This window comes from Sus scrofa, chromosome 6 (genome assembly GCF_054392235.1).
Source record: "Sus scrofa isolate SSC_HxYL_T2T_F1_AM1 chromosome 6, Sscrofa_HxYL_maternal_Yorkshire_Landrace_v2.0, whole genome shotgun sequence".
NCBI lineage: Eukaryota > Metazoa > Chordata > Mammalia > Artiodactyla > Suidae > Sus > Sus scrofa.
The window spans coordinates 29,968,669-29,994,845 of record NC_139388.1 but is presented as its reverse complement, the minus strand read 5'-3'; the positions used below and the strand labels follow the sequence as shown (position 1 = coordinate 29,994,845).

The window sequence follows — 26,177 nt, the reverse complement described above, 5'->3', positions numbered from 1 at the left end:
AGTAAAACATGGCAGAAGTGATGCTGTGCATGTTTCCAGGCCTAGACCTAAACTGTTAGCTTCTACTCCCTGCTTCTAGGGATGCTTACTCATGGGCTGTAGCCACTACACAATGAGTAAGCTGAGCAGTCCAGACAGAGGTCCACATGCACAGGACCCAGTGCCCTGGTCCACAGCCACACTGAGCTCTTAGCCTGCAGTCAGTAACAATTTGCTTGTTATCTTGAAAGTGAGTCCTCCAGCCCCAAATGATGCCATGTGGAGTAGAGACAAGCGTTATTCAGCTTAAGATTTGTGAGCAATTTTTTTTTTTTTTTGGTCTTTCTTTTCAGGGTCCCACCTGCGGCATACGGAGGTTCCCAGGCTTGCAGTCCAATCGGAGCTACAGCTGCCGGCGTATGCCAGAGCCACCGCAACGCCAGATCCCAGCTGCATCTGCAACCTACACCACAGCTCATGGCAATGCTGGATCCTTAACCCACTGAGCGAGGCCAGGGATTGAACCCACGTCCTCAAGGTTCCTAGTCGGATTCATTAACTGCTGAGCCACGACAAGAACTCCTAAGTGTCCTACCTTAATGAATCTATTTCTTGCCTATTACTTTGTCTCTTGCTAAATTCCTTCTGTGCAGAGGCATAAAGAAACTGAACCTCAGTAAGTCCAGATACAGGTGAGTGGTTCTAATTTAAAAACTGTGGGTTCAAGTCCCAATCTGGGCCCTGGCTAGGTTCAAGCCATAAAGTAGTGTCAGTTTCAGAACAATTACATTTTTTTCTATCTTATATTTATTTTTCTTTTTTATATTTTCTTGGGCTTTTTGTTTGTTTTGTCCACATTGTGGCATGTGAGAGTTCCCAGGCCAGGGAATCAAACTATGCCTCAGCAGTGGTCCAAGCTACAGCACCAACAATGCCAGATCCTTAACCCAATGCACCACAAGAAAACTCCCTCTTTTCTTGTTTTATATTACTAATATTCTGCCTTATCTTTTGTAATGTGTATTTTGAATTTTTGATCTATGAATTCTAATGATTTTGAATTTTTTTTTTTTTTTTGTCTTTTTGCCATTTCTTGGGCCGCTCCCTCGGCATATGGAGGTTCCCAGGCTAGGGGTCCAATGGGAGCTGTAGCCACCGGCCTACGCCAGAGCCACAGCAACGCAGGATCCGAGCCACCTACACCACAGCTCACGGCAACGCCGGATCCTTAACCCACTGAGCAAGGGCAGGGACCGAACCCGCAACCTCATGGTTCCTAGTCAGATTCGTTAACCACTGCGCCACGATGGGAACTCCTGATTTTGAATTTTTGATTTATGAATTCTAATGATTTTCCTGATAGCAGCTTTCTTTTGAAATGTCTGTGCTTCTCAAGGACTGTTTCTTTTTGCCTGTGAGTACCCTGAGATTTCAGGCTACTTGACCAGTCACTAGTATGAGGGAAGTTATATCTGAGCTACAGAGTCCCCCAGAGTCTAGAGCTGCAGTTGGGCTGTAGTGGCCTATCTTCCCCAGATAGCACCTGATCCCACCCCTGAGGACAGAGGCTGGTGGGAACTATGCGGAACCTTTACAGAGCACTTGTTCACTCTAGTCAAAAAATATGTTGGGGCCAGTACTGAGGATACCAAGGTGACGAGACCAAACTTGTCCTGCCTATGTGAAATCCACAGCCTACTGGGCATGAAAAACATTAAAGATCTCCATCAACACTTTTCTCCCTGCAGTGGGTGCTATGAAGGGAAAGTGCCACTGGGTAACCCAATCCTGGGAAGGGTGTGGTGGGGTGATGGGATGGTGGGGTGAAGTCTTCTGGGGAGGAAATGGTACTCCAAGCCGAGGCTTCCCCAATACCCAGGAGTTTGGTAAAGGAGGGTAGAAGCAGAAGGTAAAAAGGCAATCAGTCGGAAGGAACAGCAAGTGCTGTGCAGACACTTTTTGAGTTCGGGGAAGTGAAAGAGGCCAGAAGGGCTGAGGTTGGGAGCAGGATGGAGAGAGACACAGCTGGAGAGGCTAAAGGGGCCAGATGGAGCAGGGCCTTTTGGGCCAAGAGAAGAGACTGGGCTTTCTCTTCAGAAGAGGCAGCTCTACCATGAGCAGGGAGCCCATTGGGAAGGCTGCTACTGTGAGTGGGCAGCTGAAGGTGCGTGAAGGACAAGCCAAGGCAACAGGCTCTGGTCAGGATGAATGTGGGGTAGGGGCCAGAATGGTGGTCAGCTCGGAGGTCCTCCTGTAGAGCCCAGAGACTGATCCCTGATTCTGTTCCAGAGCTGGAAGTCAGAGAGCGCAGAGTCTGAGGCAAGTTGGGAAGATAACACTAATTCTGATGTTCTAAAACCCTGTGAGTCATAAAAGGGGAAAAAATGGAGACAGAAGTGTGAGGTGGGCTCTGTGGTTTTCTGACAGAGAAACAAATAGCTGAAAGAATGGCCTAGAAAGATAAAGATGTTAAAGTAAAGCCAATTGGATAACATATCTGAAGCAATGGAGTAGAAAGTGAAAAAAAGTTAAGAGTCAAGAAGCAAAGAGCTTGGGTAGAGGAATGAAGTCCCAGGAGGTGAGATAGTAAAAAAGAAACTTAGAGAACTTGACTAAAGAATCCAAGGCAATGTCCAAAGAGGCAAACAAGGTCTGGCCAGGGGGATGGGCGTCCTTCCTACCAAGCCTCTAGTGAAGGGGCAGGAATCCCTAGCAGTCTCCAACAGGGAAACACTGGAAGGTGTAGGGAAGGGACGAGAAGGGGGCTGATTTCCAGAGACACAGAGGAGAGGTGGGAGACAGATGACAAAACGGGGAGGGGGTACTCAGCAATGGCAGGAGGCCCTGCGCAGGGCTGTTATGACCTCTGCCGTTCTGCCTACCCTTCTTCCTCCCTGAATAACAGAAATGTCACTGAGCACTCACTGGGTTTAGAGCACAGAGCCAGGGCACCCAACATACCGTCTCACCGAGCCCTAAGTCAGCCCCAAGAGGTGGAAGCGTTATTTCTCCATTTTACAAGTACCACAGCTGAGGCTCAGAGAGGGCTGCTCGCAGCCCAAGGTCACACAGGAATCGGGCCTCCCCAGGGAGTGGAGCAGTGAGTCGTACTCCCGCCGCCTCCGGGGGCTTCACTCCGGTGGGGGCCGGCAGGGAGGTGGGCAGCGGGGGCGCTCAGGGAGGAGCCGGCCTGCTCCCCGCCCCCGAGGGGCGGCCCGGGGGGCGGGCGGAGGAAGTGAGCGCAGCGGGGTGGAATGCGAGCGGGCGGGGCGCACCAGCCCGGGGTGGCGGGGACTGCCCGGCAAGCGGCGGGTGCGGCGTGGCCGAGCGCGCGCGATGCCTCACTTCACCGTGGTGCCGGTGGACGGGCCGCGCCGCGGCGACTATGACAACCTCGAGGGTCTCAGCTGGGTGGACTACGGGGAGCGCGCCGATCGGGAGGACTCGGACGGTGAGGGCGCGCCAAGAGGGGTCCTGGGCGGGGGCAAGGGAACCGGCAACCCGCGGACCGCTCACTTACAGACGCCGGATGTACACACGTCGATGCGGGCCCAACTTTTCTTACTTTGCGCCGCCGCCCCCCAGCCTTCGTTCAGTCAGTGTGTGCAGCCCCGATTTTCCTGGTCCCCGGCGCCCGCGATCGGGCCGCCCTCCCCGCCCCAGCTCCTCCCTTGCGGGTCACAGGCGGGGGCTGCAGACGTGGCCGACGGAGGCCAGGCCAACGGGGCCGCCTGGGACGCGAAGAGCGCCGAACCTCCGTCTCTGGCCCTCTCGGGCTAGGAGCAACGGCGGCAGCCCAGGCTCCAGCCCCCTCACCTCCTGTGAACTGGCCCTGGCCTCTTCTCTCGCCTACACTTTGGTGCTTCAGCATCTGTTTCCCGGAGACTACCCTCTTCTCCTTCCCCTCGCCCCTTCCCCTCGCCCCTTCCCTCTCTGTGCCTCCCAGCACTAGGGCCCGGGAGAGAAGGGTGAGCCTGCCTGAGCAGGTCTGTAAGTAACTGCTGGCCAGCAGCACTTCTGTTGATCCCAGCTTACATCTGTAGGTACAGTGGGAATCTGTGGTGCACTCCCAATGGGAGCAGGCTTGTCCAAACACTTGATGTGAAATAACTTGTTTAATTCTCCCAATTTCTCTTATGGTATAGGTTCTGTTCCTCACATTAGGAAGGAGGGAACTGAGGCAGGGAGTGGTTATATGACTTGCTCCAGGGGATTCAAGTCCAGTGGGAGATTCCAGAGCCCTCTTAACCTAGATTTTAGAACTGGGCCTGAAGGTAAAACCCTCCTCCCTTCTCCTAGGTTCCTGCCTCTCCCCTTGCCTCTTTCTCCTCCCTCAGGAGGCCCCTATGGGCTGGCCTTGCTAGGCCCCGCCATTGGAGTGTGAACATTGCTGAGAAAGTGTCTGTGTGTATAGCAGTATATGCATGTGGGGTTGTGCCTGTGCAAGTGTTAATAGCTGTGGGGTACCACAGAGTGAAGGTTGGGTCAAGATAGCACATTCGCTTCCTGGGCCATTTCCTGCAAGGTTTTTGGTGATGAGGAGAGTGTTGTGACTGATAACAAATGCTTACATCTGACTGATTATGATGGAGATATGCAGGGAACATGTGTGTTGGTGGCATATATGTGCTGATGTGATCCTGACCTGTCTCTCATCGGTGTGTGATGGTGACCTGACTGAGGTGATCCATGCTTGATGCGGGTGATGGCTATATGTTGGTAACCTAATGGCCATGTGTGGAGATGGCACAGGGCAGTGGCACGGGCTGCTGGACATCGTGGAGATTTTACAAGTCTGACAGCTATGTGGGTACACGCATCTCAACCCCTACCTCATGCTGTCACCTGCCCCTAGCCTTGGTCCAGCCATCAGAGCAGAAGCCAGCCTCCATACTTGCTCCTCTGTTAGCCTCTAAAGGCTCTCTCTTCCCAGAGGCTGGGCTGGGCTGCATCCCTAAGATCAGCCTGGACCAGTAGGTAGGCAGAGCTCTGGCCCCGCCTTGGCCTCTCACAGGGTGACTACAGGGACCTGGACCACATTGGCTAAGTCCCTCCAGGTCCCTCCAGGCTAGGCCAGCTCCTCCCACTACCTCCCCCATCCTTACTCCTTTTCAGCCAGACCTTGACTGCGTCTGCAGTATGGGGGACACTCTGCACCCTGGTGAGTGATTATGATCCTTCTCAGTGGGGACAGCAAGGGTCAGGGGCACAAAAGCAGTGACACACAGGTCCTTCCCATGGGGGGCCCACCAGTCTGGTATATGAGTTTCTCAAGGTCCATACCGCTGCTCCAGGGGTGTAGATGGGCCTATTCACGCAGCCTACTATGGCCTGTGTGGAGGGGATGAAGAGGTTCTAGAGGGGGATCCCTGGCAGATACCTGAAAGCACAGGGATCAGGAATGTTACCTGGATTCCTACCTGCAGCTGGTGTATTCACAGCTGCTGGCAGGCACACATACATGTGTATCTCACAGGCAACCCCCAGGCCCAGCTTCATGCTCTGATTCACCAGGGGTCTCAGGTGGTATCTGAGCAGCTTGGCCTGGCAGGCATGCCTAGACCTGCCCTGGAATTTTTGGAATAGCTGAGGGCAGTACAGATATCCTGGCACTGCTTAGACCACCCCACCCCCCTTGCCCAGTTCCCACAGTCCTATGGGAGCTGTACTTAAACGATGCTTTGGAGAACGCCAAGGAATCCCTGCAGAGTATCTGGCACCAGACTCCCTTTTCGGATGCAACTGGGCAGTTTGAAGAGTGCAGGTTATTAGCTCTATTTCGTGGAAAAGGAAACCAAGGCAGCACAGAGGGTAAGCAAGTGGTCCTCACACAGAGGGAGGGTCAGGAATCCAAGCTAGGCTGCTGGCCACTGAGCCCCAAGAGCCTTGATTATGCACACCCTGGCCAAATTGCAAACCCTAGACACTGTTCTCTAGTTAAAGGCTTGTACTTTTCCCTGAGGTGCCTTCTGGGATGGATGGGGGTCCAAAATAGGAGTAGGGAACCTACAGTCAGCTCCCACCTGGCTCTGGTGGATTCTGGGACCCTGGGTTGGCCTTCTCACTGGGTGATCTTGTCTCTGAATCTCTCTGAGCTTTCCTTGTTACTAAAAGGGAGTAAATTGTATCTGCTGGTATGTTACTGTGAGGACTAGAGGTAAGCCTTGGAATGGCTCTGAGCTACCTTGCAGTCATGGCTGAAGTGACCTGGGTCTTGGAGGACTATCCAAGGGCATTTGGGGGGAAGCGCTGTGTGCTCAGCTCTGTTTCCTGGCTGCTAGTGCACTCCTCTGAGAGAGGTGAGGCAACAACAATGGGGCAGGCTGCAGTGCAGGAGTTTAGATAATTTATAACTTACTTTCAGCCTGCATCCACAAAAGGATCAGAAAACATATCCAACAAAAAAACCTCCCCAAAGAACTATTACTGTCAGAAAGGTCAAAACCATGCAGAGGAAAGTGGCAGGGACTCAGATTAGGCAAATGGTGACCGCACCTAAGAAATAAATTTAGCTTGGAGACTCCTGGCTGCCAAGGCAGAAAGGGCAATAAGATGAGCTCTTATAGTTGCCCTTTTTTTTTTTTTTTTTTTTGACAAAATGAAGCCTCTGACTTATTTAGGGAAGATACGTTTTTTTTGTTGTTTTTTGTTTTCTTTTTGGTCGCAGAAATCCTAGGGTCCTTTTCAGAGGCTTCACACTGATGGGCCATTAAGTGTAATGGGCAGTGTTAGTGGGTTTTCAGATTTTTCTTTTGGCTCCTGATCCTGAACAAGCATCAAGGGCACAGCAAATGTCACAGGGTGTCTGAGGAGCTACATGACCCCATGAGGCTTTAACATGGTTCTGTGTGCTTGCTTGACCTCCTACTACTTTTGCCCATTGTGCCACTGGCATTTACCTACACACAGACATGTAGTTCCTAGGACTGAGCCACTTGGCTTATTGGGCTAGTCTAGGTTTCTAGATAAGGTGATGCACCACTTTTATGTGCTGTGGGAAGGAATAGCTGATTTGCCCTGGCAATTGTCATCAGCATGCTTTACCTGTCAGTCTCTTTGGGCAGTAAAGAATCCACAGTGCAGCACCTGCTGAGTAATCGTTGGCTCAGAGAAAGTGAGTTAACTCTCATACTGACAGCAAGAGGATGTATCAGATGGAGGAGAGTGTATCATTCTGTATTCTTAGCTGCAAACAAGACTGCAAACAAGACTATTTAACCAGAAAAGGCTGGCTCTCACAAAACCAGGCATGGCTGGAACACGCCACAAGTCTGGATCAGTAAAGAGACTTTACTGTTGCCACCTCCATCTTTGGACACCAGGCCCACACTGCTGCCGCAGTCACTGCCATCCAACACCAACATGTCAGCTTCCCGCTTGCATTGAGCCCTCTAGCCACTGCCACTGCAGCTGCCAGACTGTCTGAAGGGGTTTTTCCCCTTAGCAACTAGAAAAGGAGTACTTGGTGTCTTTACCTGCTTGATGGAAGGCTGGGAATGTCACCCACTGAGTCTCACAAGGGACACAATTTGGAAAACAAGGAAGAGCATGAATGCTGGGTGGTTAGAAAAAGCAGCCAAGCTTTAAGAGTTGAGGCAGGCTTCGGAGTTCCTGCCATGGCTGGGCGGAAACGAATCTGACTAGCATCCATGAGAAGACATGTTCCATCCCTAGCCTGGCTCAGTGGGTTCAGGATCCTGCATTGCTGTGGCTGTGGTGTAGGCCAGCAGCTACAGCTCTGACTTGATCCCCAGCCTGGGAACCTCCATATGCCATGGGAGCGGCCCTAGAAAAGGCAAAAAAGACAAAAAAGAAAAGAAAAAGTGCATCTGGCTCCTTTCTGTGAGGTTTTCTTGGCGCTGAGGCACTGCGGGGGCGGGGGGTGGGAGGGAACTCTGTTGGTGGAAGCACCTAATTTGGGGCAAGTGACAGGGATTTGAGAACAGGAAGGTCAACAAGCAGACCCTGCCAGCAGTCCCTGCTCAGTCCCACACTCACCTAGTCAGGCTTCTGCCAGGCGCTCCCAGACCCTAGACCGCTCTGTGCGCAGCCGCTTCTGCCCTCCAGTCTCCTGCTTGCCCCTCCCAGCATGCCTTGGGCGGCCCTCCAGGACGCCCCTGCGCAGTGCATGGTGGGGTAGCTAGCAGGTGGCCAGCTGGCCATGGCGGCAGAAGGTGCCCTGTGTGGCTTCATCTATCTGGAGGGCAGTACCCCGGGGGACACTGAGGATACTGAGCCTTTCGCACCCAGCACACTGGGTATTCCAGAAGGGCCTGGAAAATTGGAGTGGCTGGGGTGGGGTATGGGTTCTGACAGCTGGTTCTGACTGGGCCACGCCCCTCAGCCAGCAGACTCCGCCCCTTGGTGTTAACGCGTCCTGAGCTAGTGCCTCTGGGTCCCTCACACCTGTGTCCTCTACTAAATGAGTTTCACCTGTGGCCACTCTGCCAATTCTGGCCCTTTACAGGGGGCTGGGAGGTGATGATGGGAAACTGAGACCCTGCCTGGTAAAACTGGCTGGCAAAGTGCTCCACAGAGACAACAGCAGGCCTGCCAGAGAGGAGTGCAGGATGGAGGCTCAGGAGGTGGCCCCTAATTGGGATTCTGTTCCTCTCTCCACAGGACATGGCAACCAGAAAGAGAGCAGCCCTTTCCTTTGTCCCATGGAGGCTTCCAGGGGAAATGACTACTGTGACAGGAACTTGGCACTGTTTGAGGTAATTGAGGAGCCATTCTGGGCCACAGATGTGGTAGGCAGGTGGGCGGGCAGGGACCTGTCAGGACCCAAGCCTTAGCTAAGCAGGCAGGCTGGTTGTTGTGCCTCCTTTTGTCTCGGCTCCTCCTCCAGTCTGCCCTTGTCTGTCTCGTCCGTTTGGCAGCCAGGCTGCAGTTCCTGCGGTCTTTTGAACTGAAACTGCTTTCCCAGAAGCCACTGACAACCCCACCCCATTACTACCTCCAGGAATGTTCACTCTTGACTCCCATGCAGCCCCTCAGCAAGGTGACCACCTCTCAGGATTTCTTACCTCAGGATTTCCTTTGTCCCTGTCACTTCTAGGACTTCTCACCATCCATGGCTCTTCCCTCTCCTGTGAACTCTTTCTTCCTTTCCTTTCTGGTTGACTCCTCCATCTCTGACCCCATCAACTTCGCTGAGCCTGGTCCTTCTTACTGGATCTGCCCCCTTTTGCCACGTATGCAATCTCAGTGGACATCTCTCTGCAAACACTCCCAATTTTGTGCCTTTGAATCTGAACTTTATCATTTTCAGACTCAAGCTCAGAGGTTAGATCTGGATTGAAGTCATGGTTCAGGCCTCTAAATTATGACCAGCACATTTGTATGTTGCATGGACATCTCAGAGGCTCCTCAATTTCTATATACCCCAAAGACCTGCGTCTTCACTTCTCACCCTAACCAGTTTCTCCTTTTCTGTAGAGTCAGAAGGGAGCTGACAGATAGGGAAAGACTAAATGTGGGCGAGAGGCAGGCAAAGGCCCAATGCTAGGGAAGCCACTGGAGCAAGGAAAGCTTAGACTTGGTGGGGGAGCTTGAGCCCTGGGAGGCCTCTTGACCAGGCCCCACCTGCAGATGCACTAAGGGGCCAGAATCCAACCTTGGAGATTGAGGTAGATTACTCAGGACACCTGGGGCCTGGTGGGGAAGACGATCCAGGAGGATCTGGATTTGGGCAAATGAGAGACTTCACTTGTCCCAGACAGCCCTCTCTTGATTTCCTTGGTTCCCTGGGGTGACTAAGAGTGGCGTTTTGTGTGTGAGAGTTCAGGAAGATGTAAGTCCCAGAGGCCCACTGACAGCTGGGAGGTGGCCAGGTAGAACAGGCTGGATGAAGTGTAACATTCCCCTGTCTGCTAGCTGTACCCTGCCCCACCCTCTTCCCCAAGGCAGGTAGTTTTCGCAAATGGGCTGGTAGTGACTGTAGCCAAGGTGGGGCAGAAGGAAGCAGCCTCCGGGCTGAGCCTTTGAGTGCACGTGTTGGGGTGTGCCACCCACACCTGACCAGTTGGCTGCCTTGGGCTTCCCCAGGCAAGAGCCCAGGCCTGCCTCAGGGTTTGGCAAGGAGCCAGAGGCCAGCCTGCTGGCTACACACAGGTAGCCTGGTGCCAGCTGTGCCCATTGCCAGATTGCCCCATGGCTCTGTTTACAGGAAGAGCTGGACATCCGCCCAAAGGTATCATCTCTTCTGGGCAAGCTCGTCAGCTACACCAACCTCACACAGGGTGCCAAGGAGCATGAGGAGGCTGAGAGTGGGGAGGGCACCCGCCGGAGAGCAGCCAAGGTGAGCTGGTCAAGTGCAGGAGAGAGGCCACTCCTGAGAAGATGGATTCAACACTGTGGAGTTGAAAGTTTTCCCATGTGGTTGTCAGCATCCTGGGGGAAGGAGGGGCCATGTGTGGTGAGCATGGAGGATGGGCACTGAGTCCTTTGGACTCAAGGAGGCTTCAAGGGGTAGGCCAAGGAGGAGCCCCTCAGGGCATAGGACCAGTGAGTCCTTCAGAAATAACAGTGAAAGAAAGCAACAACTGCATTTACTTAACCCTCTCTGTGTGTGAGGCATCATGCTAAGCATGCCAAGCACTGGTCTTTTTTTTTTAAGAGTCACACCCGAGGTATATGGAAGTTCCCAGGCTATGGGTCAAATCAGAGCTGCAGCTGCTGGCCTAAACCACAGCCACAGCAATGCAGGATCGAGCCAAATCTGCAACCACCCCAGCTCATGTCAATGCTGGATTCTTAACCCACTGATCAAGGCCAGGGATCGAACCCTCATCCTCATGGATCCTAGTCAGGTCTGTTATCGCTGAGCCTCAGCGGGAATTCCCAGCACTGTGTTCTTACATGTCATCTTCACACCAAAGCTATGAGGCAGGTGATATTATCATCTTCATTTTACTGATGAGAGAAATGAGTGTCAGGGTGTTAAGTTGCCTAAGGTGACTCAGCTAGACAAGATCAATGCATAACATGAGGACTATAGAATGCCATGTCGATGGCATCCCATCAGGATGGATGGAGAGCCTTTGGAATCAGAAACCTGGTTGTTCCTTGGGACAATGTGACCTAGAGAAACTGACTAATAAACCCTTCTGCCCCTCACTGTGTTGGCTCTGATGGCAGACCCCTCCGACAGCCCCTGGGTTCCTTGAGCACCAGGGCTGGGGGTGATAGGAGCATACGACTGCCTCCTGGGGCTTCCCTATCCCTCTCCTGGTCCAGTACCAGTTGCTCTCCAGGCCTCTGGCCCTCCAGCCATCCTCTGCTTTTAGGATGACTTCACTCAGCTCCCCTGTGAGACGGGGCTATGTTTAACTGAAGGCTGGGGTTTTTTTCCTCTATATTTTCACTTTGGAGGCAAAGAGCTTTCCCTCCACATCTGCTGACTCCCTGAAGTTTGGGAAGCAACTGTTGTTTAGAAGGAACTTGAGTCTGCCCTAGCTGTAGTAATCTTGCTTGAGATCAGCACAGGCAGGAGGAGTTCTTGGTTGGAATAAGCTGAATCTCCAACCTCAGATCTGCCCATGAGATTTGGGCCTTACTGAGATGGGCCAAAGAGAGGGTAGACCAGGCTGAGGTGCATCTTTCACGCTGCCCTTCTGGGAAGCCGACTGGCACACACTTAGAGGGCAGCTGAAATTTTGAGGTCACACAGACATGACCCCCTACGCTATCCCGCTGGCTGTGATTTTTTTTTTTTTTTTTTTTTTTTTTTTTTTTTTTTTTTGCTTTTTAGGTCCTCACTCACGGCATATGAAAGTTCCCAGGCTAGGGGTCTAATAGGAGCTGTAGTCGCCCACCTACACCACAGCCACAGCAACGCTGGATCCAAGCCGTGTCTTCGACCTACACCACAGCTCACAGCAATGTTGGATCCTTAACCCACTGAGCAAGGCCAGGGATCGAACTTGCAACCTCATGGTTTCTAGTCTGATCATATCCGCTGTACCACAACAGGAATTCCTGCTGGCTGTGATTTTGCTGGTATTTTCTGAACTGCAGATTAGCAAAGAACCCTATCTCTGGCTATTCCAGTTTAGCTCTGCAAGTCAGGGGAGGTGGGATCCTCAACCTCTGAGAGTATTGCCTGCAGTGGGTGGTAGGATCCTTGGGTAAGAGCCTCCTCCTTTGTCCCTTCAGGCCAAGTCCAGGAAGCTGGTGTCTGGGAGTAAAAAATTCCCTAAGAAAAACTAGTGTACCTCTCAACAAGGTGTCGGAAGAAATTCTGGGTTGGCGAAGGGCCATGGTTCCTTGACCTTATGAGGAACCTGTGAGGATGCTGGGGTCCGGCCTTATCTTACCTGCCCAGCTGACCTGGCCCTAGGTTAAAGATGCGAGAGGATGACTGAGTGTCCCAGCTCCAGTGGCTTTTCCATGGAGGAAGGAGGAAACGGGTCAAGTCCATAACAAGTCAGTAGAAAGCTAGGGGGCTGGGGCCACCAAACTGTGGCCCTCACCCAGGCAGGTCTGAGCAGGCGCCTCAGAAAAGGAAGCTTGAAGCCAGAAGGGTAGGCCTCCAACCGGACCATGCCAAGACCCAGGGCAGCTTCTCCATGGCAGCCGCTCTGGCTGTGGCCTGGTGACCTTCTGAGGCTGCCAGAGGTTATTTAGAGATGCAGAAGCATTTCCGGCCCTGCCCTTTCCCACACTGTCCTTTTCCCATAGTGACTCAGCTCTGATGGGGGGCTGGGAGCTGCTACTATTGAGTGGGTGGTCCAGGGCCTCTGAGAAGGGCTCAGATAGAGCCCAGATGAGGTGTATCTGTCACCTACACTGTGCAGGATAGTTTGAGGGACCAATTGTTTTTACTTGGGCCCTTCCAGGCCCTTTTGGGGTCCTTATGCTACACACAGATCCTGTGCCAGGTGCCTGGACCCTTGAGAAGAGTTCCTGTGGCCACATAGTTCTTTATCCCCAGCTCCAGGGTAGCAGGCTTTGCTGGGGCTCTGGCGGAGGCACTCTCTGGGCTGCACTCAGGTAAGGCTCAGTTCTTCAAGAAGGCACTAGCCCTGACTCTGCTTCAGCTTCTGCCCTGGCCTCCTGTTTAGCCCCTACCCTGCCTTAGGTAGTTGAAAAATCCTACCTGGATACGCCCGTTAGACCTTCCTTACCTGCCCTCCAGCCTGAGCCCCTGTTCTCTCTGCAGGATTTTCCCTTCAGGTTATCCCAGAGGCCTTTTGAGGCACCTCTCACTGGGCTTAGGAGCACCTTTTGAGTACCTGTAGGGCCCACTGATGATAGAAGAGTGAACAAGCCAAGTCACCCCCAGTGTGGTCATGAGCCATTCGAGTGAACAGTTACCATGACCTGTTCATGATCACTATGATGGAGGGTATATCAGGTGCTAAGGAGATGCAGGAGGAAGTACCAACTCCACCTAAGGCAACCTGGTGAAGTCAACAGTTAAGTCTCCTGAAGGTTTAACTGAAGAGAAATTTGCCAGGAGTGCAGCAGGAGTCACCCTTCGAGGCAGAGCCCAGCACATGCCCTGGTTCAGAAGCTTTGAGGGACTGATGCTGTCAGGGGCTGAGGCTGACAAAGGTAATGGGGCATGCCTGGTGGCTCAAGCCAAGGCAGAGACCTGCTCTGGCAGTAGAGTGGGCTGGGGTTTGGAAGGATTGACAGACACAAGAAGGCACCACCTAGGTGCCCTGGTGTAACGCCCAGGTTCAAGGGACCAAGGCTGAGGGAACGCAGGTGGATCTGAGGGCAGCTTGAGAGGCAGATTAGACAGGACTCAGTGTCTGCTGGACTGGAATAGGGGCTTGGAGAGAGGGAGGATCAGGAACAACTTCTTGGACTCTGGTTTGGGCGATGCAGGGCTGCTGCATGAGAAGGTGAGGATAAGACAGACCTTACTTTCCAGAAGTTTAACAAAGGAGAGGAAGGGGAGGGTGCGTTGCTGTGGCTGTGGTGTGGCTGATTGGACCCCTAGCCTGGGAACCTCCATATGATGCAGATGCAGTCCTAAAAAGCAAAAAAAAAAAAAAAAAAAAAAAAGGATTAGGTTTTGTACCTTCCCAGTCCTGAGCTGTTTCTTCATGTATCAAAGTCAGCACAGGGAGTTCAGTTGTGGCAGAATGAGTTAAGAATCCAGCATTGTCATTACATTGGCTCTGGTTGCTGCTGTGGTGCAGGTTCAGTCCCCAGCCCAGGAACTTCCACATGTCGCTGGTGTGGCTGGAAAAAAAAAAGTCAACACAGATATCCTGTCACATCCCCACCCCATGCTCCCCAGGACTACACTTGGGATGTCCCTCTCCATCCTGTTCTCTGGTAGAAGGCCCTGGGGGTAGGGGACTGCTGAGTGACTGGGGGCCAACCTTCCATGGGGCCTCTGGGCCCCTCTGACGCTCTGTGTCTCCCCGCTCCCCTCCTCACTCGCTCCATAGGCGCCCAGCATGGGCACCCTCATGGGGGTGTACCTGCCCTGCCTGCAGAATATCTTTGGGGTCATCCTCTTCCTGCGGCTGACCTGGATGGTGGGCACGGCTGGGGTGCTGCAGGCCCTCCTCATTGTGCTCATCTGCTGCTGCTGTGTGAGTATCCCAGCTGGGACAGGGCTGTGGCCACCCCACAGCGCTGGCCCAGCTGAGCTGCTCATCTCTGCTCTCCTTCCCACAGACCTTGCTGACAGCCATCTCCATGAGCGCCATCGCCACCAACGGGGTGGTTCCAGGTGGGTGAGCACCACTCAGGCCTGAGGTGGGGATGGGCCCAGCATCCATCTTGTTATCCCCAGGAACCCTCATCACCCCCCTCAGACAGTGTTTAGTTCTTGACTCCATGACAGTCCCATGACTTAGGAGCATCTTTGCTTAACGGAGTTTGAGATTGCTGTTGTTTTGTTTGTTTGTTTTTTAATATAAAAGTAATTTTTTAAAGAGGGACTTGGGGAGTTCTCTCATGGCACAGAAAGTTAAAGATCTGGCATTGTCACTGCTGTGGTTCGGGTTGATGATGTGGTGCAGGTTGCTGCTGTGGTGTGGGTTATCCCTGGCCTGGGAGCCTCCACGTGCCATAGGCAACAGGGCCCAAGCCAAGGACTCTGGACCACACTCGATTACATGGTAGACAGTTCAGAAGGTTTCGACCCGGGTGATAAGATTGGACTCGGTTTTCAGAGACCCCATTTATTTATTCACTCAACCTTGTATTTATATGAGTATGAACTCCTGAATATTTATTTTATTCTTTCATTCATAATCTAGTACTATCATTTATTTTATTGCTTGAACGGTTCCACTTTGGCTATTTGGCTATTCAAGTTGGCTCCATGTTTGAATACTTTTTCTTTTTTTCAAATTACAGTTTTATTAGTATTAGTATAAAATTATAGGGGGTAAAGGCAGTATATGTTTACCATAAGAGGATTTGAAAGTGCAGAAAAATGCAGAAAAGAAAATTGGAAGTACCCCTAATCCCACCATCCTGTGTTCATAACTTTTAGCCTTTTGGTACATGGTCTTGTCAAGTTCTTGAGACCTATTGTTTTCCCCTGTGTGTGTGTTTCCCAAATACTAAAACAGTTCACTTGATTTTTTATTTTATTTTTGTCTGTGCCCACAGCGTATGGACGTTCCCAGGCCAGGGACTGAACTCACTTCACAGCAGCAACCCAAGCTACAGCAGTGACAATGCCTAATCCTTAACCCACTGTGCCAAAAGAGAATTCTAGAATTTTACTTGATTTTTTAAAACAGGATTGATATTACCTAATTTATGAGATTATTCTACTCTTAGGTTCTATATTTTTACTTTGGTAAACATTATTGTGGTAAACAGCCTTGGATACCAATCTGTGTTCATGCCTCCCTTAGGAGAGGGTCCTAGAGATGGGATTACAACATGAAAGGGGTTAGTGCTTTTTTTTTTTTTTTTAATTTTTTTAATTTATTTATTTTTTAAAATTTTTATTTTTTTGTCTTTTTTGCTATTTCTTGGGCCACTCCCGCGGCATATGGAGGTTCCCAGGCTGGGGGTCTAATCGGAGCTTTAGCCACTGGCCTACGCCAGAGCCACAGCAACGCTGGATCCGGGCCGCATCTGCAACCTACACCACAGCTCACGGCAATGCCGGATCGTTAACCCACTGAGCAAGGGCAGGGATCGAACCCGCAACCTCATGGTTCCTAGTCAGATTCGTTAACCACTGCGCCACCACGGGAACTCCGGGGTTAGTGCTTTTAAAGCTTCTTGATCCCTGTTCCTAGACTTTTCACTAGAGAAAAGAAGTTTTATCAGAAGTAGATTCAACAAGCAACATGGTATCACTCTTATCCTCTGCACCCACTCTGGCCCCAGGGCCCAGTGTTGATTCACATAGTTGTGCCAGGGGTGTTAGACTCTGATGGAAGCACAGCTTCAGGGCAGGAGGATCGGCGTGGACACTTGTCCAGTAGCCAGCTCTGGGAACAAAAAACTAAACAGGATACAGTCCTTGTCCTGGTCTGGAGGAGTCAGACTAACGGACATAGCCCTTGGGAGGGGTGATGCCTGCTGAGATTGGACACACCCAGCCAGGAGGAGGCTGTGGGGACTGACCTAACTGCAGGTCAGTCAGGGAACTGACTTAACAGGCCAGTTAATCTTTGCTGCCGACCTAGAGCTGCCCCAGCAGAGTAGTCATTTCATTGGCCTGTGCTGAGTGTTGGAGTCAGATGGAAATCAGGTCCAACCCCTGCCTGGTCACTTACTAACCATGCAGCCTTAAGCAAGTTTCTTAACCCTTCTGCTCATCTGTAAACAGGAAAAGCAATCCTTGTCCCTTAGGGCAATTGTAAGAGTTTGTCTTGGAGGAGGCCTCTTTGAAGAAGAACCACTCTTGACCTGTTGTACCTTCTCTTTTGTAGCTGGGGGCTCCTATTTCATGATCTCCCGCTCTCTGGGACCAGAATTTGGAGGCGCTGTGGGTCTGTGCTTCTACCTGGGAACGACATTTGCAGCAGCCATGTACATCCTAGGGGCCATTGAGATCTTGCTGGTGAGTCAGGCTAAGCCCTGGTCAGTTCCGCTCTTGTCCAAGCAGTCCCTTTCCCATAGGCCCAGGCTGCTCATGCCCCGCCTCACCTCAAGTCAGGGTCTGGGGCTTATAATGTGAGAGGCCTCCCTGAGGGAGAAAGATCTAAATAAGAGTGAACAGGCCCAGCACCTTGTTCGGAGGTCAGTGCCCCCTCGTGTGCTCTGACTCAGCTTCCTGCTCCCCACTGAACTCCCCTGATGGTGGGAGAAGACGTTGGGCACAGTGGGGAGCTCAGGGTAACAAGTGCCCACCCTGGGCGCCCAGACAATAAGAGATGTTTAAAGGGACTGCCTGCTTGTTCCCACCTCCAGGTCCTCTGCCAGTAGCATGGAGCCTGCTCCTGGGTCTTCTGGGGGTTTTATATTTTGTTTATTTTTCTATTTCACACATTCCTACATTTGTTATTTGGATTTCTTACATAAGGAAGTCTGTCCTTTTTTCATTTATTTATTTATCTATTCAACCATGTATTTATATGAACTTCTGCATATTTTATTTATTTATTTTTTTTGGCCATGCCACGGTACTGACCATGGCAGATCCTTAACCTGCTAGGCCACCAGGGAACTCCTCCTGCATGTGTATTTTATTCTTTGGCTCACGATCCTGTACTATCATTTATTTTGTTGCTCCTCTAACTGTTCCACTTTGGCTATTTAGATATTTTTTTAGAACATTTTCATCACCCCAAGAAGAATCCTCATAGTCTTTAGTGGTGACTCTCCATTCCCCCTGCCCTAGGAACCCATTAATCTGCTTTCTGTCTTCAATAAGATTTAATCAGGTTTACCTATTCTGGATATGTCCTAAAAATGGACTCATATAATATATGGTCTTTTGTGACTGGCTTTTTGTGGATACTCTTTTAAAAAGAAATTCCCTTATGGCAAGGAATTCCCTTATGGCAGTGGGTTAAGGAGCAACTTCAGCCGCTGCAGTGACAAGGAGTTATTGTCACTGCAGGAGTTCAGGTTGCTGCTGTGGCTCGGTTGGTTTCGATCCCTGGCCTGGGATCTTTCACATACCTTAGACATGCCCAAATAAATAAATAATATAATAAAACCCCAAATGATAGGATTGACTCTCTACATAGGAAGATTGAACCTCCTTTATCTGTCTTGTTGTTTCAGACCTACATTGCCCCGCCAGCTGCCATCTTTTACCCAACAGGCACTCATGACACATCGAGTGCCACCTTGAACAATATGCGGGTGTATGGCACCATTTTTCTGACCTTCATGACCCTGGTGGTGTTTGTTGGTGTCAAATATGTGAACAAGTTTGCCTCGCTCTTCCTGGCCTGTGTGATCATCTCCATCCTTTCCATATATGCTGGGGGCATCAAGTCTATTTTTGACCCTCCTGTGTTTCCGTAAGTAACCTGGGAATACATCCAGATGTTACACTGACATCCCCCCTCCCACAGAGATGGCCTTTGATGCCTTGAGTTGTAGAGACTGCAGGGTGGGAACGGACTGGGGTCTCCAGCTGAGCAGGTGCTAATGCTTTCATCCCCCCAACCCGGCAGAGTATGTATGCTGGGCAACAGGACCTTGTCCCGGGACCAGTTTGACGTTTGTGCCAAGACAGTCATGGTGGACAATGAGACAGTGACCACGCGGCTATGGAGCCTCTTCTGCCACAGCCCCAACCTCACCGCTGACTCCTGTGACCCCTACTTTCTGCTCAACAATGTGACTGAGATCCCTGGCATCCCTGGTGCAGCTGCCAGCGTGCTCCAGGGTGTGTCCTCCCTTCTGCCCTCCTGCTCCTGACCCCCAGGGAATGAGCATGGAAGGATGGAGGAACACAGAGCCGTCGTTGTGTGGCCAGCTCAGGACTGGGGGAGGGCAGTTCTGGCTGCCTTCCCGGCCCAGCAGTGTCCTCTGAGCCTGGCTTCTGGCAGCTAGGTTTTGGGTGAACGGAGCCTGTTTGGCCAGTGTCCCAGCCCTACAGCAGCCCCCAGAGAGTTCTGGCAGCCCCTGTCTCCCCAGCCACCAGCCTCTGACCCTGCCTGGGATTGTTCTCACAGGAGCCATAAAGGGCCTCTGTCTAGGAGGCAGGCAGTGGTGGGGCTGATGGTGGTGGTTCAGCCACCTTTGCCTGTCAGACTTCTAGCAAGAGCAGCCCTATGGCTGACGCCATGGCCGCTGGGCTAAAGTCAGCCCCTTGAGCCCCCAGAGCCTCTTATATCTGCAGCCTCTGGCTGGGCTGCCGTAGACTTCCCCGGGAAGTAGTTAGGGCTGCAGTGCTGATGCTCTGCCCCCACAGAAAACCTGTGGAGCGCCTACCTGGAGAAGGGTGAAGTCGTGGAGAAGCATGGGCTGCCCTCCACAGATGCCCTCGGCCTGAAGGAGAGCCTGCCCCTGTACGTGGTGGCCGACATCGCCACCTCCTTCACCGTGCTGGTCGGCATCTTCTTCCCATCTGTAACAGGTGAGCGCTTTTGCCCGTCCTCCCTGCCCTGCCCCCACTCCCAGGGAGCCCTGAGGGAGTCTTGTTGTTTTTGGAGGCATTATGGCTGGCTCGAACCGCTCCGGGGACCTCCGAGACGCACAGAAGTCCATCCCAGTGGGGACCATTCTTGCCATTATTACAACCTCCCTTGTGTGTATCCTTTCCAAGCCTGGGGCAGGTGGGGAGGGGGACAGCAGGCACTTGCCTGGGAATAAGTCACCTGCTGGCACACACTCTAGGGGTGGGTACACAGCGTGAAACCCTCAGCTGCAGGCTGCAGGCGGTCCAGCTGCCTGCCAGCTATGGTCCGGGTAAGGGGCACTTGGGCCCCGTGGGAAGTGAGTGGGGCAGCAGTGGCAGCAGAGGCCGAGCTCTCCTTGACACAGCTGCAGACTTCAGCAGTGTGGTTCTCTTCGGCGCCTGCATCGAGGGCGTAGTGCTCCGGGACAAGTGAGTGAGCTGGGCCCCTCCCTGTGGCGATGGGCCCAGCTTTTGCCTGCCCTGACACTGGCGCCCCTCCCACACCTGCTCCCACACATGTCCTCAGGCTGCTGGTTGCCAGTGGAGGTCTGTGCTTCCAGGTGGGTCAGGACCCACCGGGACTTTGGCTTCTGGAGGTTGGTGACTTCAGGATTGGGGCTGGTGGACTGGCCTCTGCTGGAGGGCCAGAGCTCCGTCCACTATAGCCATCCTTCCTGACCCCTGACATCCCTTACTCTGGGCGGTCCTACCCAGGGTTTGGGGCACTCCTTGCACGGAGCATGGCTTGAGCCTGGCCCTTGCAGGTATGGTGACGGTGTCAGCAGGAACCTGGTGGTGGGCACGTTAGCCTGGCCTTCGCCCTGGGTCATCGTTATTGGCTCCTTCTTTTCAACTTGTGGCGCTGGTCTGCAGAGCCTCACTGGGGCACCGCGCCTGTTGCAGGCCATCGCCAAGGACAACATCATCCCCTTCCTCCGGGTGAGCTTTCTGCACTCCGCTGCGGCTGGGTGCTCCTGGCCCATCACACTGAGCAGGGAAGAGAGGGAGGGGTTCTGGCGCGTTTTATCCTGCCCCTCTCTGGGCACAGCTGCTTGGGTCTAGAATCCTCACAGCTTATGGCTCATCCACAGCAGAGAGGCCTGGACAAGTGGAGGCCTGTGTACCTATGGTACCTATCAGGATAAGCATGGGTGTGACCTGAGCCCCAGAGGGACTTGGAGATGATGGAGGCCAGGCTGTGACCTGTCGCCTGATGTGTGGAATGGGGGCGGTGGGATGAACTTACTCCTTCCTGACCTCACTGACTCTGGTGCATGCAGGTTTTTGGCCATGGCAAGGCAAATGGCGAACCCACGTGGGCACTGCTCCTGACAGCACTCATCGCTGAGCTGGGCATCCTCATCGCTTCCCTGGACATGGTGGCCCCCATTCTATCCATGTGAGCTGGGGGCCAGGGCAGGGAAGGGTGGGTGTCAAGCTATAAGGGGAGATGTGGGCCTGGCAGAACTCAGCCTTTTTCTGCCTTCTGGAGCGAGCCTGGATTTAGAAGCTTTAAAGAGACCAATAGGTTCCACATGCCTCTGAGGATAAGGGCAAGCACTGGTCCCTGGCATCTTGATGAAGCTACCACTGCACCATCCATCTCTTTTCAAAGTTGTTTGCTTTTATTTTTATTTTATTTATTTATTTTGCTTTTTAGGGCCGCATCCGCAGCGTATGGAAGTTCCCAAGCTAGGGGTAAAATCGGAGCTCCAGCTGCTAGCCTACACCACAGCCACAGCAACGCAGGACCCAAGCCATGTCTGGGACTTACACCGCAGCGCACGGCAGCGCCAGATCCTTAACCCACTGAGCGAGGCCAGGGATCAAACCCGAAACCTCATGGTTCTTAGTTGGATTCATTTCCACTGCGCCACGATGGGCACTCCCTGCTGGTGCTTCCTCTTGCTTGTCCAGTTACAACCAAACCACCCTTCACTGCCCCACTCAGCCTGTAGGGTGGATAGGGTCCTCCTTCCTCCCAAAGCAGCCCCCCAAGCTATAGCCAGGCCTGTTGGAGTCCGTGCTCTCTTGTTACCCCATCACACCTCTGCCCATGGCTGCCCAAACATCACAGCACATACCCGAAGCTTTTCTTGCCACAGTCATCTTGGCTGGTGGCCCCTTACTACCCAAGGCAGAGGATGTATCTCAGGCTTTATTATGTGGCTCCTTCTGGCAGCCCTAAAGGGACTGACTGGTCCCACCTCATGGGAGCCCCTGCCCCCTGGCACGCCCTCTCTGCCAAGTCCTCTTGCCTTCTTGTCCATCCTTCCTCTCTCTCCAGCTGAGGGTGGAGGTTGGCGCCCCCACCCCTCCCCTCTGCTCTAGGCTGTCTTCCCTGGAGGGCTCATGCAGCAGGCCTCCCCCGTCCCCCACCCACCACAGCATCCCTCAGGTGTCCCATTCAGTGATTCAAAGTGGCCCTTATCTTCTGATTCATGACAGCCCTTCATGACAGCCCCTTATCCAACTGGTCACCCAAGCCAGCAACCTGAATATTGTTCAGCCATCTCCAGACCTGAGCCCTCCTCAGCACCATCTTCCACAACTCTGTGCTCTCTGCTCCCCCTGCCTGCAGCCCCCTCCTCTCCTCTGCCTGTGAACACTTGCCTGTCCACTAAGACCTGGCTCTGTGAACACTGCCGCAGTGTCCCATCTGCATCAGGCCACAAGAGTGAGTGTGGTGAGGCTGATAAGACCTGCCCGAGCCCACGCAGGACAGGACCATGACGTCCTAGGTTCTAATCCAGGCCCAGCCTGAGGAAGGGCAGGGACACCAGGTACCTGGCTGCCAAGGAGGCCACTCTGTACCAGCCACTCCCTGTGCTGCAGGTTCTTTCTAATGTGCTACCTGTTTGTGAACCTGGCCTGTGCTGTGCAGACACTCCTGAGGACCCCCAACTGGAGGCCTCGGTTCAAGTACTATCACTGGTAAGTGCCAGCTGGGCCCCTGAGCCAGGGCCTCTGACACAAGAGCTACCGGGGAAGCCAGGAGCCCCATTCTGGATGAGGTGGAGTTTCCTGCGCTCCAGTTGCTATCGGTGAGAGATTGAGGGGTCGGGGGGAGTTAGCCTGGGGCCTTGTTGGTCTTTCCCTGATTCTGGCCCTTTCCCCATTCTCTGGCCCAGGGCGCTGTCCTTCCTGGGCATGAGCCTCTGCCTGGCCCTTATGTTTGTCTCCTCGTGGTACTATGCCCTGGTCGCCATGCTTATCGCGGGCATGATCTACAAGTACATTGAGTACCAAGGGTGAGTGAGGGGCTGCCGCCTGTTTAGAACAGTTGGGGTGGTCTGTTGTTGGGTTGTGGGGAGCGAGGCCTCCTTTGCAGCCGCCATGGGTGCCAGGGTCCAGAGGCTGTGACTCGGGGCCTGGCCTCCCTCCATCTCACATACATACGGACACAACCTGTGGGTGGGACCAGGGGCTCACCAGCTTGTGGCCTCTGCAGGGCTGAGAAGGAGTGGGGCGACGGGATCCGAGGCCTGTCCCTCAGTGCCGCCCGCTATGCGCTGTTACGGCTAGAGGAGGGGCCTCCTCACACCAAGAACTGGCGGTGAGTCACACTCAGTCTGGCTGGGGCCACTCTAGGTTCTCAGGGGACACTGTGAGTGTAGGCGGGCCAAGAGGTGCTGGCTCCCCATCCCTAGTTCATGTTCCCTGTCCTGGGTTGCCAGGGTCACCTTCCTGCCTGATGGGCCCCAGATCCCTGCTGCCCAAACCTGTGGGGGCCTGTGGGCCAGGAAGGGAAAAGGCAGGCTCTCCGGAACCCCTGACCCTGGTCTCAGGCTGCCTCTCCATTTGGCCACTGCAGGCCTCAGCTGCTGGTGCTGCTGAAGCTAGACGAGGACCTCCACGTAAAGTACCCACGGCTCCTCACTTTCGCCTCCCAGCTTAAGGCCGGCAAGGGCCTGACCATCGTCGGTTCTGTCATCCAGGGCAGCTTCTTGGAGAGCTATGGCGAGGCCCAGGCTGCTGAACAGGTGCCTGCTGCAGGGTGGGTTTGGGGGACAATGAGCCAGACTAGAGAGGTCTGGGCCGCAGCTGACATGTAAGGCAGAGGACCAATCCTGGCCAGCCAGGTGGACGGCACTGCTGCCACTTGAGACCTGGAGTAAGTTGCGGGGGTGGGGGGAGGGGGGTATGACTATCCCATTGTGAAAACCTAGCCTCTGGGTGGGCAGCCTGCCCCTATCCCATCCCCTCTGCCAAGCAACTCTGGGCCATAGGAGCCTTCACAGGGAGCACAGCAGAGCAGACATTGATGCCTTGCCTCCTGACCTTGGTATATTCCCCGCAGACAATCAAGAACATGATGGAGATTGAGAAGGTGAAGGGCTTCTGCCAGGTGGTGGTAGCCAGCAAGGTGCGTGAAGGGCTGGCCCACCTCATCCAGTCTTGCGGCCTGGGTGGCATGAGGCATAACTCCGTGGTGCTGGGCTGGCCCTACGGCTGGCGACAGAGCGAGGACCCACGTGCCTGGAAGACCTTTATTGGTATGTAAGGGTCAGGGCCTGGGCTCGACCACAGGGGCCAGGGGTCAACTGGGGCCAGAGGCCAGGGGGTCAGGGCTGATGATCAGTAGTGTCCCTCCTCCCCAGACACTGTGCGCTGCACCACGGCCGCCCACCTGGCCCTGCTTGTGCCCAAGAACATCGCCTTCTACCCCAGCAACCACGAGCGCTACCTGGAGGGCCACATCGATGTGTGGTGGATTGTCCATGACGGTGGCATGCTCATGCTCTTACCCTTCCTGCTGCGCCAGCACAAGGTGGGCCAGGCAGGTGGGCCCTGGAGCGGGGAGCTGGGCCCTAGGAAGGGTGGGGTGTGACTGAACCACCACCTGCTGTTGCCACAGGTTTGGAGGAAGTGCCGCATGCGCATTTTCACAGTGGCCCAGATGGATGACAACAGCATCCAAATGAAGAAGGATCTGGCCATCTTCCTGTACCACCTACGTCTTGAAGCCGAAGTGGAGGTGGTGGAAATGGTGAGCCACCTGCCCAATGGAACCCTGTGGATACCCTGCCCCACGTAGTCTGGTCCTCACGGCTTACTCTCTCCCCAGCCTAACAGCGACATCTCTGCATACACCTATGAGCGGACGCTGATGATGGAGCAGCGCTCCCAGATGCTGCGGCAGATGAGGTTGACTAAGACTGAGCGGGAGCGAGAGGTCAGTGGCCGTCTTGGTTCAGGGCAGGGCAGGGCGGGCGGCAGGGTCAGGCCCTTGGAAACATCATCGGGTGGGAGGGTCAGAATGACTCATCTCAGCCCCACCCATTTCCCTAAGGCCTGTTGATCATGCTGGGCAGCCAGGCCCCTCTCTCCCATGGCACCAAGGCAAACTCCTCCCATTGTCCTCAGGCCCAGCTGGTCAAGGACCGGCACTCAGCCCTGCGGCTGGAGAGCCTGTACTCAGATGAGGAGGACGAGTCTGTAGCTGGGACTGACAAGATCCAGATGACATGGACTCGAGACAAGTACATGGAGGCCGAACCCTGGGACCCCAGCCACACCCCTGACAACTTCCGGGAGCTGGTGCATATTAAGCCGTGAGTGCAGCAAAAATGGACTCAGCCACACTGGGGGATGGGGTGGAGGTTGGATGGGGCAGACAAGCTCTGTGGGTGGACTGGGGTGGGGCCCACGATCAGCTGTATTATCTGCAGGGACCAATCCAATGTGCGACGCATGCACACGGCTGTGAAGCTCAATGAAGTCATTGTCACACGCTCCCATGACGCCCGCCTAGTCCTGCTGAACATGCCGGGCCCACCCAAGAACAGTGAAGGCGATGAGAACTGTATCCCTTTGTGGAGAGGCAAGGGAGAGGCGGGCAGTGGGGAGGGGGACATTGTATGAGGTCAAGCCAAGAGCTCCTCTCCTGGGTCCCCCTTGGTGTTTCCCTGGGTGCTGCCTCCTTGACCTGATACCCTACAGACATGGAGTTCCTGGAAGTGCTGACCGAGGGCCTCGAACGGGTGCTGTTGGTACGCGGCGGTGGCCGGGAAGTCATCACCATCTACTCCTGAGCCCAGTACAGACTTGCGGCTTAGAGTAGAGGTGTCCAGGGTAACAAACAGCTCCCTCCCAGCACCCACCCACCAGCTCTGCTTTGCCCTGCCCTGCCCTGGACCCAGCTTTGCTAGGTCTCCTTGGAGACCGGGCCCAGGCCTGGCAATGGAGATGGAGCCGAGGTCCTGTAGGACCCTGAGAGTTTTGGGGACTTTCCGGTCCGCAAGAACCCCAGGTTGCCTGTCCTGACCGGAGAAGACTGGTAGGGACTGTTGTGGGCTCTGAAGGCAGCTGGCCCAGGAGCACTATTTATTGCATATTTATTGTTCAAATGTCACTATCAGAGAGGAGGGGACGGACAAGGGAGGGTGTCTAGCCAAGTGCGCCTGCAGGAAGATCTGGCTCAGGCTACTGTGGGCAGGGACCCCCACCAAGCCAAGCTGAATGGAACCAGCCAACTGAAGCCTGACTTTTCAATAAAAACACTGTGTACTTCTGGGCCTCCTGCTGCCCTGCTCTGTTTCTCCTGGCACCAAGGGAAGAAGGCGGAACTGAACCCAGGCCCAGAGCTGGCTCCCTGAGGCTGTGCCCCTTTCCGGCAATCTCTGGCCACCCCCATTGGCCAGGCTGTCCCTCCCACTGGTCCTGGGGCCCCTCCCACCCC

General features: G+C 53.8%; 1 protein-coding gene and 1 long non-coding RNA gene across 4 annotated transcripts in view; one reads left to right on the top strand and one right to left on the bottom strand.

The window, feature by feature from the left end:
• The window catches only part of LOC110260945 (uncharacterized), a 43,577-nt gene extending 35,521 nt beyond the window's left edge, over positions 1–8,056 (bottom strand). Inside the window, exon 1 of one of the 2 annotated variants that reach the window (XR_002344576.2) lies at positions 7,978–8,056. This is a non-coding gene — a long non-coding RNA (uncharacterized LOC110260945). Of the gene's footprint in view, positions 1–3,499; positions 3,634–7,977 lie in introns of those variants that run through there. The other variant, XR_014805841.1, reaches the window with a different exon arrangement.
• On the top strand, positions 3,263–26,014 carry SLC12A4 (solute carrier family 12 member 4). 2 transcript variants are annotated; one of them, XR_014805004.1, is made up of 24 exons: positions 3,263–3,430; positions 8,602–8,696; positions 10,148–10,279; positions 14,388–14,534; positions 14,620–14,674; positions 16,848–16,978; positions 18,148–18,389; positions 18,546–18,760; positions 19,289–19,453; positions 19,530–19,628; positions 19,867–19,924; positions 20,260–20,434; positions 20,776–20,894; positions 22,331–22,539; positions 22,627–22,746; positions 22,947–23,051; positions 23,310–23,478; positions 23,796–23,991; positions 24,097–24,266; positions 24,354–24,485; positions 24,564–24,671; positions 24,863–25,050; positions 25,168–25,301; positions 25,439–26,014. XR_014805004.1 is itself a non-coding variant. In NM_213949.2 (24 exons), the coding sequence occupies exons 1-24, from the start codon at positions 3,316–3,318 to the stop codon at positions 25,528–25,530; spliced, it is 3,261 nt and encodes a 1,086-aa protein (NP_999114.1). In that variant the 5' UTR covers positions 3,285–3,315; the 3' UTR covers positions 25,531–25,584. The 2 variants fall into 2 exon arrangements, 1 of the variants encoding a protein (NP_999114.1); NM_213949.2 differs by having other exon boundaries at positions 3,285–3,430; positions 22,331–22,429; positions 25,439–25,584.
• Positions 26,015–26,177: the final 163 nt, after the last annotated feature.